The sequence below is a fragment of the Portunus trituberculatus genome, chromosome 48 (genome assembly GCF_017591435.1).
Source record: "Portunus trituberculatus isolate SZX2019 chromosome 48, ASM1759143v1, whole genome shotgun sequence".
NCBI classification, from domain to species: Eukaryota; Metazoa; Arthropoda; class Malacostraca; order Decapoda; family Portunidae; genus Portunus; species Portunus trituberculatus.
The window spans coordinates 28,707,419-28,719,918 of record NC_059302.1 but is presented as its reverse complement, the minus strand read 5'-3'; the positions used below and the strand labels follow the sequence as shown (position 1 = coordinate 28,719,918).

Here is a 12,500-nt window from a genome sequence, read left to right as displayed (position 1 = left end):
AGGTCAAGGACGAACTAGAGTGTGGTGAACCTTCATCCTTTTGTCGTTTCACTTTTTTTTTGTTTTATTTTATGATTGACAGACAAAAGTTTTTTTGTCTCTTGTTCGGCAGATTGACAAAAAAACATGTATACACATTTTCTTTTTCCAACTTCAATCTGACGAAAGTTTATTTATTTATTTATTTTCCACTTGGCAATGTCGCTTAAATCTTTTTATTTGATATTTTTATGTTCATAGTTTTACCAACAGCAAAGAACTTTGATAAATGTTTGTCACAGATGTTGGAGAAGGTCCCTGCTGCGAGTTGGCGTCAAAAAAATGTGTTTTTTCCTTCCATTGTATGAGGAGTTGTGAGGCAAAAGGCTTCATATTTCTATAAGATGATTAAAAGACCTAGCAGCCGGAAAAACAAAATGGAGATTAATATTTTGCTCTCGTTGTTATATTTTCCAGAATACCAAATCATGATTACGAAAACATGGCACTTCAGGTTTTTCTTCTTTTTTATTGAAGAAATATAAGAGGAATATATTCTCATATTTCTTTTTTCATGAAAGCTGTTTTCATTAATGAATGTATATTGATTTTGGCCACTGCTTCACTTGCAATGAAATAAAAAAAATCCCAGCCATTTAACGCAGGAACACCTTTGAGAGGTGGCCTCTGTTTTTGAGACTACTTATTTAAATTATTCATTACGTTAAATAGAAAAAATAATAATTTTATGCTTTGTCATACATGTGTAAAGAGCCAGAAACGTACATTTCCTTTACGTCATCTTCTTTAGTCTGAAAAATTACAAATTAACAAAGAGGAAAAAACAACATTCGTACAGTTCACAAACTTATTTTTAGGCAATACTGAAATATGTGCAGTACGAAAAAAAAATCATGGAATATGTTTGACATTGATGCTGTCCTGTCCTCTGCTGCCTTACAGGAACGAGTGCGTGATGAAGGTGGAGGCGTGCAAGGCGAGGAAGACTCTCTCCATCATGTACCACGGAGCCTGCACTGTGGGTAAGTTGCTCTCTGGATTGACGCTAAGACTGATCGTCAGGCAAACTTTTTTTTTCCTTTCACTCAAGATAAGCAAAGAACAATCGTTTCTCTGTGCTTTTTATTGCTATTTTTATTGTATGTAAAGTACAAGGAAGTTCTTCAGAGAATGGTTTCTTAATCATTTGAGGGTGAAGTTCAGATCTCAGCAGGATATGAGTGGGGTGGAGATGCTCGGCTGCACACAGAGAGGGGCTGATGCACGGACTCAGATCAACGCTGGGAGATTATACACAGAGCTGAGGCTGGGAATGATGATGAGATTAGTTGATAGAACCTTTTAAACATTAAGACTTTCTGAAGGTTGTCTTTTTAGTAAGTTATATTTTGTATTATTTCAATAAGTAGAATTAAGGAAGAAAAACAGTAGGACATACAATATTAAGAAATTGTCTCCAGGATACTCAAGAAGAATGATTTTGTGATATTCTGTAGTCCTCACGTCAGTCGAACTGGTCAATTTGTAAGTGAAATACAAAAGAATACATGTGTAAAGAAACAAATGTCCATAATGTTTCACACTGCGTTTTCCGGTGTCTCGCTGGTTGATAGAGCGGGAAGGCAGGGACTTGGACACCGTACTCGAGGCAGGTGTGGTACATTAGTCTGAGCCAGCAGCGCCAGGTGTAAGAATTGATGGACGAGGGAGTACAGGAGCACAGGTGTCTGATTTGAAATGCGTATCAAAGTATTTTCAACGTCAAGTAAATGAATATTCAGAACTCTCGGTGGACGAATGGGATTACATTTGAAGTCCGCCTAAATCTATTTGGATCAAAACACAAATAAATAGTTAAACACGACTATAGAAATAACACATTTACTGCTTACATAAGAGTGTTTTATCGGAAACTGATACAAGCACAAGCCCATAGATCATCCATTCTCACTTTCATCTGCTGATAAATATTTAAACAACGCTATCGAACCGAGAGACGAGAGAGAAAAGTGACACAGACAAACGGATAGGTATTCAGACAGAGAGGCAGGCAGATTGAGACATTTTTTAAAACATAACCCAAGCTTTTTACTTCCACAGGCATACAGTCGTGATAGACAGTTCATTTGACAAAAACATACAGACATACGTTACCTTACCATACTTTCAGAAAATATTCACTCAAACTCACCCGCGTCAATATCTAGCTACACAAATTGAAGTGATAGAAGGCTTGCTCGAAACTCCTCTGACACTCGTTAAATTTTATACTCGCGACACACACACACACACACACACACACACACACACACACACACACACACACACACACACACACACACTCTCTCTCTCTCTCTCTCTCTCTCTCTCTCTCTCTCTCTCTCTCTCTCTCTCTCTCTCTCTCTCTCTCTCTCTCTCTCTCTCTCTCTCTCTCTCTCTCTCTCTCTCTCTCTCTCTCTCTCTCTCTCTCTCTCTCTCTCTCTCTCTCTCTCTCTCTCTCTCTCTCTCTCTCTCTCTCTCTCTCTCGTCACGTGCTGGAATAAGTGACGAATGCCAGGGACACTTCCGGACTGACTCTCTCTCTCTCTCTCTCTCTCTCTCTCTCTCTCTCTCTCTCTCTCTCTCTCTCTCTCTCTCTCTCTCTCTCTCTCTCTCTCTCTCTCTCTCTCACCTTCCTTCTCGTCACGTGCTGGAATAAGTGACGAATGCCAGGGACACTTCCGGACTGACACATTCTCCTTCACACAAGCCCTCCAAGTTATGATTTGTGGCGGCACTGTGTTCACGACTCTTCATTGAGCCTCGCTGCACAGAAGGGAGAGGGAGAGCAATGGAGGAGCGGCGAGAGAGACGAGTTGACGTGAATAACAAGAGGAAGGTGACTGGTGTTAAAAAAGTGACAACGGGAGACATGTATTGAGGGAACTGCGGTGAGGGAGATAAAAGTTAAATGGATCACGTAATGTTATGAACGACAGTAGCGTCCCCGTTCATCACCATCCTGACGGCGCTGTTGTCGTTGTTGTTGTTGTTGTTGTTGCCGCTGCTCAAACAGATTAGGAGTGTTAGTTCAAGGTTAACTGATCGATGGAGTAGTGTTGGCGTTCTTATTTATTTATTTATTCATATTTTTTTCTTGTTCTTGTATTCACTCATCTCCTGTTTACGATGCTATCTAGATGTTTTTTTGTTTTTTTTATCCTTTCCTTAAGTTTCTCTCTCTCTCTCTCTCTCTCTCTCTCTCTCTCTCTCTCTCTCTCTCTCTCTCTCTCTCTCTCTCTCTCTCTCTCTCTCTCTCTCTCTCTCTCTCTCTCTCTCTCTCTCTCTCTCTCTCTCTCTCTCTCTCTCTCTCTCTCTCTCTCTCTCTCTCTCTCTCTCTCTCTCTCTCTCTCTCTCTCTCTCTCTCTCTCTCTATATATATATATATATATATATATATATATATATATATATATATATATATATATATATATATATATATATATATATATATATATATATATATATATATATATATATATATATACAGTAAAGTATTATATTTTCTTCCGTGTTTTTTTCCCCTTGCTTCCATCCCTCCTTTCTTTCCTAGCCTTTCTCTTTTACTCAGAACGGTATAGTTTCCTTTCCGCTCTAATATTTCTTTCAGTCTCCTCTCTTTGCCTTTCCTCTCTTCCTTCATGAAAATATGTTAATGAAGGCATTTTTTTAACTCCATCCCTTGTACTCTCTCCTCTCTTTCCCTTCCTCTCACTCTTCTTATCCTTCCCTCCTTATCACTCACTCACTCTCCTCCCTCTCTTCCCTTCCTATCCTCCTCTTTTATGCTAAATAAGTAAATAAAGACTATTTTTCTTTTTCCATTCCATCCTTCACTCATTCTTTCTCTCCCTTTCTTCCCTTCCTTTCTTGTCCTCCCTCTCTGCTGTTTCTCTCCTGTCATGGCAGAGATAGAGATAGGCACTTTTTTTTCCCTCTTATTTCTACCCTCTCCCCTTCGCTCAAGTCTGCTGCAGGCGGTAGGGACGCTGGGGCAGTAAGAGCACGTATATCTCACCCATTATTCGGTCTGTTGCCGCTCCCTTCCTCGTGTCTTGATGCGTCTGTGCCTTATTTATGTTAGGAAGCAGCCCGATCACGCGTCATCAGAGCACTGCCAACCAAACCAGAGGAAAGTTTCATGTGATATTCTATATTCTTAGTAAACGTGGTCTTTTTTTTCGTATCTTCTCGTTTTCTGTCTATTTCTCTACATATCCTGCAGTTTTGCCGTGTACTGCTTGTGCGTGTTATACTGTTTGCACTGCTTCTCATCTCTCTCTCTCTCTCTCTCTCTCTCTCTCTCTCTCTCTCTCTCTCTCTCTCTGATGCTAGTTTTTCTATTTCTTTTTCATTTTTCCCTTGTTTGTTCCTCTGAAAGTCCTCCAGTTTCCAGTTTGGTGGTGTGTACTGTGTGTTTTCGCTCTTGGCCACTTCTCATCTCATGTCTAGTGTCTCAGTTACACTTTAGCGCTATATAAAAGATACTATTTTTCTTCTTCTTCTAATAGCTTAATCTCGGTTGCTTAGACTTCATTCTCCTTGGTTTCTATTTACGATGCTGAAGGTTAGGAGTCATTTATTTCATTTTTTCTTTTTTTTTAGGGTCTTTTGTGTTCTTTTTACCATTACTGGTTTTGCTTTTTATATTCCTCCCCCCTCCCCCATTCCGTGGAAGCTTTCCTCCATTAGCGAGAATATATGGCAGATAATATTACTACATTTACGAGGATAGCTCCGTTTCTTATGCACCGTGCGCCCGCCGCCCTCTATCATAGTAGAAGTACGTAAGTGAATGAAAACGTGGCGCTCATGTGAATATCTACATTATTATTCCTTTTACGCCTCCCTACCTACGTACATTAGTATAAATAGGTAGCAAGATATTACCGTACTATCATTCTCTCTCTCTCTCTCTCTCTCTCTCTCTCTCTCTCTCTCTCTCTTTCCCATCCCTACACGTAGCCACAAATCCCGTTCTTCTCTTCCCTGCAGTTCTCAACCCGTGCAGCGAGCTCACCTGCCTGCCTGGGGAGGAGTGCAAGGTGGACATATATGGCATAGCGAGGTGCGAGTGTCCTCCACCCTGCGAACGCGTCATGAGGCCCGTGTGTGGCTCGGACGATGTAACCTACGACAACTACTGTGAGCTACACCGCGCCGTCTGTGTCAAGCAAACGGACATCGTGGTCAGCTACGTCGGCGTGTGTGGTGAGTGAGATCTGCTTCGTGGTGGTGGTGGTGGTGGTGGTGGTGGTGGTAACATTTTTCTGGGTGTTGTTTTAATGTTATTGCTTTTGTTATTTGTTTTTTATTACTATTGCTATCATTGTTGTTATTGTAAGTGGTAATAGCAGTAGTAGTAGTAGTAGTAGTAGTAGTAGTAGTAGTAGTAGTAGTAGTAGTAGTAGTAGTAGCACTAGCAGCAGCTGTAGTTGCAGTTGTAGTAATTGTATAAAAGAGGGGTTTTTTTCCATCATTCTTGCTTAATTACCTGCACAAATTGTTGAAAAGAATATTATAATAAAATATATGTCGAAAATAATCCGGCATATATTTTGTTTCTATTTTTGTTGCTGTCTGTTGCTCTTTTTTTTTTTTTTTTTTTTTGCTGGACGCTTCAAGTATTTTATTATCTATTTTATATGAAATTAGTAGAATAAGCCGGTGTTAAATTTTGTGGTTTAATTATAAAAGAAATGTAAGCAAAGTCGCTTAACAGAACGAGGCAGTGGTGGGTGAACAGAGTTAGGACTCTTGTTTACGATGGATATTTTAACTTCTGCCACACACTAAGAGAAAAAACGCATTATAGAAAAATAAAAAAAAAGTATAGGGAATGAAAGCTTAGCATATGTTTTCTATTTAATCTTCGCGAAGCTGCATCAAAGAGCTTCTTTTTATCAAATTTTCATAATCTATATAGTTTTTTTTTTTTCAGGATCAGTAAAATAATCACATGTAATATGAGCAAGATTAAATCCAGAGTAAAAAAAAAGAAGTAATGCACTAAATAATGGAATATCATTACTAAAATTTGAAGAGAAACGCTTTAAAAAATTATTCGTATAAAAACTCACGCACAATATTAAAAATTAGATGAAGTCATTATACTATGCACTGCAGACTCACATTAATTTTACCGCTGACTGTTAAAATTAAAAGAGGCAATAAAAAGCAGTAATATTTGAATATGAGTCTACATATCCAAGATTAAAAGTCCAATGGAAAAAAGACATTATTTACGCCTCTATTATATATTGATAATCTTGCTGAAAATAATAAAAAAGAATAATTTCAGTGATCGCAACTAAAACTTTACATGGAAAATTTTATGAAGCTACATCAAGAGATTATGTTGTGTGATACAGACACACGGCGGCGCCACAATGCATGATACTGGAATATTTGGAAGAGAAATCCTTGCTGTTGTTTGAATTTTAAAACAGCACAAACATGATTTAGAAGCAGATATAAATATAATTGGTAAATACGAATATATACATTGCAAACTCATACAAACTTTCTTGTGGCTGCAGGAGAGGGAGGTCCTTGCGCGGGGCATCAGTGTGACCACGGCGGGGTGTGCGTGGAGAGGCAAGGGCGGCCAGTGTGTGAGTGCCCACAGTGCCCCGCCCACTTGGACCCCGTGTGTGGGGCTGACGGCATCTCCTACGACAACGAATGCCATCTGCGGGCCGAGGCTTGCAGGATCCGCCGCGCCATCGCCGTCAGATACAGAGGCCGCTGCAGTAAGTGTTCACATCTTAGGTACACCTTATTCTATGTTTCTCGCACTATTATCCGTTGTTGGCATGATCCGCGTGTTTGTGTGTGTGTGTGTTTCTCATTGGCAGTAACCTCCTCTCCTTCTTGTCTCTTCTTTTCTTTTTTCCCCTCTCCCTTCCTATCCACATGGTGCCTCTTCTTTCTCCTTTCTCTGTCTCACTCATTTCTACACACTACATGCACCTGGCCTACCGATATTCCTCTCCCTTATCCTTCCTTTATAACTGCTTTGCCCTAGCCATGTTTATCTCATCCTTTTCTCCTTTTTCTTCCCCGCCTCTTCTCGTGTTACCTTCCTATGCTCCATTTCTTGTCACCGGATAACACTTGGCGCATTATCAAATGTTCCACGCTTTTCTGTTAGAATGCTGGAACGTCTCTTTTATCAGTATTTCCAGTCACTTGAGGGAATAGTGTCACGGCGTCTGAGGGCAGAAAAGATCATAAGAAGGAATGGCAATGAGAATAGCATGGAATATACGTACGAGGGAGGGTGTAGTAACGAGAGTCGCCGAGATGAAGGATACACAAAGGGAGATTGGTGTGTGTACTGAAGCTTGAAGTTCCTCGCTTAACTCGTGGGCGTCAGTACCACACAGTATACGAACTCAGGCTGACTATAAAGGGGAACGGAAAGGAGGCATGGGACGTAGAGAGGACAGGAGGCAGGTAAGGGTAGTAAAGGAACAAGAGAGGCATAGAAGCCGAAGGGAAATGAAATGTGATTGTCGTACTGGTTAGAATAAAGTAAAAAGAACATTAACAAGTGTGGCTGTGTTGTAAAGGCAGCAGACTGGTTACCTGTCAGCAAATCGTCCGAGGCAGTGTTGTGTATTCATTAGCTTGCTTCACTGTAGTCTGTTCATGTTCACGCTCTTCCAGTGTTGGGGAAACCATAAGATGAAATTACTGCATATGATTATCTGTAGTTTTTTCTGATAGTTTTCTTCTCAATTTTCACTTAAAACTGGTTGGTGGACTGATTTATGTATTTACAACAGAATCAAATTGCACTTACATGAAAAATAAATCAACTAAAATCGACAACCACAACGTAATCAAGCCTTGCATTCCTTGTGAAGTGAAAATAAGAGCCACGGGAACTAATTGATAACAAAGGAAATGTTCCGAATCATTTAAAACAAACCATTGATGAGGCTTCGAATTTTAAAAGGCTTCGAGGCCTGGTTCGTATTCCAGATTCGCTGCCTCTCCTTACACCAAGCTTCAAAAGGGAGGGAGAGTCGGTAAGGAGAGGCAAAAGGAAATTAAAAAGGAACTACAAATAATTACATAAGAGGCCTTTCCAAACATCCTTCTTAACCTCCTCCTCCTCCTCCTCCTCCTCCTCCTCCTCCTCCTCCTCCTCCTTCTTAACTTTGAGAGCGTTATGTTTCCATTTCCGTCTCAAGTGAAATTGGTGAAAGAAAGAAGGATGAGAAAAAGTAAGTGTGTGTGTGTGTGTGTGTGTGTGTGTGTGTGTGTGTGTGTGTGTGTGTGTGTGTGTGTAAACTCTCCCTTTCACTCCATTAATGTCGAGGGAACAAAAGTCTGCTCTCCCCATTAGGGAATTTATCTGTAATGGCAAGTTATGCTCCTGAAATTAAAAATGTATCCGTTTCTCTCTCTCTCTCTCTCTCTCTCTCTCTCTCTCTCTCTCTCTCTCTCTCTCTCTCTGCTATTCATATTTCCTAAATTATTAATAACAGTCTACTTAATACCAAATACGAGAGAGAGAGAGAGAGAGAGAGAGAGAGAGAGAGGACTTGTTTGAGAGTAGAGTGGCAAGAAGGGCGGGAGAGTATGAGAGTGAGTGACGAGTGACAGGCAGTGTGAAAATGGGAAAGTTTATCTCCAAGGCCTGTTTGTGCAGCTTCAGTTTTTATTCTCTCTCTCTCTCTCTCTCTCTCTCTCTCTCTCTCTCTCTCTCTCTCTCTCTCTCTCATGAAGGAAGCCATTCTAGTTCTTTTACTGTTCCGTCATTTTGTAGAGTGTTATCCTTAGTAAATTTATTTCATATGATTTTATTATTTATTTTTTTTCTTTTTTACTTGAGCGAGAAGTGAGGAAAGTTTTATTTTTAGTTTTGTAACGTGAATTATTTTCTTTCTTCTGTCACACGTACAAAAAATTATCCTTTTTTTACAGTAAATTCTCGTTTTTTTTATTTATTCTTTTTTTTTTTTTTTAGGGAAGAAAGAAAGGTGCGCTGATCCTTTTTTTTTTTTTTTGTTAGTTACCGGCATTTTTTTTTCTTTACTTTTAGTTTGTTAGATGTGCCTTTTATTTTTATTTGTTCATTTTTCTTTACACTATAACTAATTTTTCTTTACAGTATAATCACGCACTCCCTGAAATCTTACGTGAAGTTCTATCTTTATTTACTCTAATAAATATTTTTTTGTATTTATTCACTAATGTATACACGTAATATTCATTCGTTTTCATCATATGATTTACTATATCACGAAAGAAATTATTTTTTGTGAAGTCCTTCCATGATTTTTTGTGTTTCTGTTATACGTTGAAGGCAGTAACAGTTTTGATCACCTGAGTGGTGTTACAAGAGCGGATTCCACGTCTATGAGTTACTGCCGTTATCCCTCTTATGACAAGACTTTTTTACTGTTTTTACTGTTTTATGTAATAACACGTTTCTCATATCCTTCCACGTCCTTCCATGATTGTTTTTTTTTTATATATGTTTGAAGTCGGTAACAGTTTCGATCACCTGAGCAGTGTTACGAGAGCTGATTCTACGCCTACTCGTATTAGTTACTACCGTTATCCCTCATTCATGACAATAACACTTTTTTACTCTCTTTTTACTGTTTCATGTAACAACACATCTCTTATATCATCTTCTAGGAGTTTTTTTTTTTAACTATTTAATCTTGTTCTTGTGTATATTTTCTATTTTTACCATTGTCTTATCTATTCCCTTTTTTTTTTTTTCTCATGTCATGTTCTCTTCTGTCCTGTTCTCTACTATCTCCCGTTTTCTCCCGTTATTCTTTTCTGTATTAACTGCACAAAATTAATATAATTCAGTATATATGTCATCTCTTCCCTCACATTAAATACACTGGCTTTTTTTTCATCATTGCACAGTATAACATTTCAGCCTCACTTCACTCGATTCCATTTAGTAGCCTCTCACTAGCATATTTATTCTAACTCCCTTTGTACAATATTCCACACTAATTCAGTCACATTAAACTCCACTTCACCGTCGCTAAATTAATAAACATCACACTGGCGCGTCTCTCCACCTGCCTTACCTCAATTTTCCACTCTAATCAACACAGTAAGCCTGTTTACACTCACCGTCACTGTCATTCCTTCAGTCATCACCACAAATATTACCACATTTTCCGTCAGCACCACCACGCATCTATATTTGTAAACCCCACAGTACATTTTGTTTTTTCCCATATTCCTCTTTCTCTTTCTGCCACACAACACTACATGTTTTCCCCCTCTGCTCACTTCTGCTCTTATCATCCCAACCACACACCAACACACCACCACTGCTGCTGTCGCCGTCACTATCCATGTTATATTTGGAAAACTTCGACTCTTTTCTTCCCGCTCCCTTTGCAGCTTAACCAACGAACCCTGCACTGGGCTTTTGGCTATGGCACCTCTATGCACTCGTTCCAAAACCACTCCAGGCAACACTGAACCTCTCCCGCCCTCGTACCATTTAGAAATTTGAACTTTTTTTCTGGCAAGCTACCAGCACGCAGAGAATCAACGGATATTTTACGCCCCGTCCAGCTAACTAACGTTTAATTGTGTTTCCGGACTCGGCGTGCGTCTTCTTAATCAACAGTAAAGTTACGTACGTGCTGGAAATTAGAGGAACCCTAATTGTAGGAAAGGAGGAAAGAGAGGTGGAATAAAAAGCAAGAACAAATAGCAACAGACATGTTAGTCCTTAGGTTGTTATTTGTGGGGACTGTTGTCTAACACGCTTGTACAGTGAGAAGAAAAGGATAAAGAAGAAGGAACGTGAAGGAAAGGAAGCGAAGAGCTCAGTAAGATAGCCAGACGGTTCTAGATCCCAAAGGAGGAGGAGAAAAAAAGAAGACAAACTGGAGAAAAGAGGAACGAAGAAAGGGACAACAATCAGAGTATGTGGGGAAGGAAGAGAGCAAGGGAAATGAGGATGACCAAAAACGAGAAGACAATGAATAAAAGGGACAAGAGAAAAGAGAAAATGAGTAGTGAGCATCAAGAAATGTGAAAACTAGTCCCAATTTTACGCACTCCACTATCTTCCGACCTGTGGGAAAGAGAAAACTAGTAGTAAGAATCAAGAAATATGAAAACTAGTCCCAAATTTACGCACTTCACTATCACCCGACCTGTGGGAAAGCGCTGAACAATAACTAAGGGTGAACATTAATCTCTGTACAGGAGGCAGAGTTGAGGAGTGAATGAGAAGGCTTCGATGAGGCTTTTGTCAGAACGTCGCCTTCATTGCGTGTGCCTGAAAGAAAGAGGCAGCTGCTGTATATCTTAACATTCTCTCTCTCTCTCTCTCTCTCTCTCTCTCTCTCTCTCTCTCTCTCTCTCTCTCTCTCTCTCTCATGCTCGAATTATAGAAAATGGGAGGAGGTTCACGAAGCTCAACATCCGCCTCTGTTAAATCATGGAATAGCAAAGATACACAACAGAGAACGTGTGTGTGTGTGTGTGTGTGTGTGTGTGTGTGTGTGTGTGTGTGTGTGTGTGTGTGTGTGTGCGTATGCGTGGATGAATATGTGGATCCGGAATGGAGAAGCGAGACAAAAAACAGGCGTGTCTTTCCTCCACCTTCCTTTCTTCCATCTATCTTGCCTGTCTCCTTCTCTCCCTCCTTGTCTTCCTCTCTCCCTACCTCCCTTCCTCCCTCCTTCCTTCCTTCCTTCCTTCCTTCCTTCCTTCCCTGCCTCCCACCCCTCCCTCCCTCCCACCCGTCCCTCCCTGTGGTAACGCCGGTGGGAACACGACAATAAAAAGATATCAAAGTTTTCTCCATCGACTTGAGAAGTTTTGTAGGATTTGTTGCCCAATATTCTTATTTTTTTCTTTTCCTTTTTTCCTTTTTTCCTTTTTTTTAGGGATTTACGGAATACTTGGAAGGTCCGTGTTTTGTTTTGTTTTTCTTTCTTTTCTTTCTTTTTTTTTTTTTTCAGTTTGAAGGAAAATTTATCGGGTTATGTTGAGAATGATATTGCCACCTGCTTTTTTTTTTTTTTTTTTTATTTATGTATTTTTCTTCATTTTTCTTCTTCCTCCTCCTCCTCTTCTTTTTCTCTATACTTTTTTGCTTTCTACTTTTTTCTACTTTTTCTTTCTCTTTTCTTTCTAGTTTTCCTTTCTAGTTTTCTTTCTTTTTTTCTTCTTTTTCTTCTTCTTTCTACTTTTCTACCTTCATTTTCTTCATGTTATTATTATTATTATTATTATCATTATTATTATTATTATCATTATTATTATCATTATTATTATTATCATTATCATCATTATTATTATTACTATTATTTGCCTTATTTCTTTTTCACCTCCTTTATTTATTTCTCCATTTTTCCCTTATTTATTTCTCTATCATTTTCATGGATCGCTTCAAAATGTTTTCCGGGAAGATTCTTGAACTGAGAATCGTTGATATACATATTTACTGT

The 12,500-nt window shown here is 39.2% G+C and overlaps 1 protein-coding gene across 9 annotated transcripts in view; it reads left to right on the top strand.

The window, feature by feature from the left end:
* Positions 1-12,500, top strand: part of LOC123498954 (agrin-like) — an 849,095-nt gene that overhangs the window by 807,085 nt on the left and 29,510 nt on the right. For all 9 annotated transcript variants that reach the window (XM_045246556.1, XM_045246559.1, XM_045246558.1 and 6 more), the window contains 3 exons: positions 943-1,022; positions 5,035-5,250; positions 6,579-6,791. In XM_045246556.1, the coding sequence (XP_045102491.1) occupies positions 943-1,022; positions 5,035-5,250; positions 6,579-6,791 (509 nt within the window). The remainder of the gene's footprint in view (positions 1-942; positions 1,023-5,034; positions 5,251-6,578; positions 6,792-12,500) is intronic.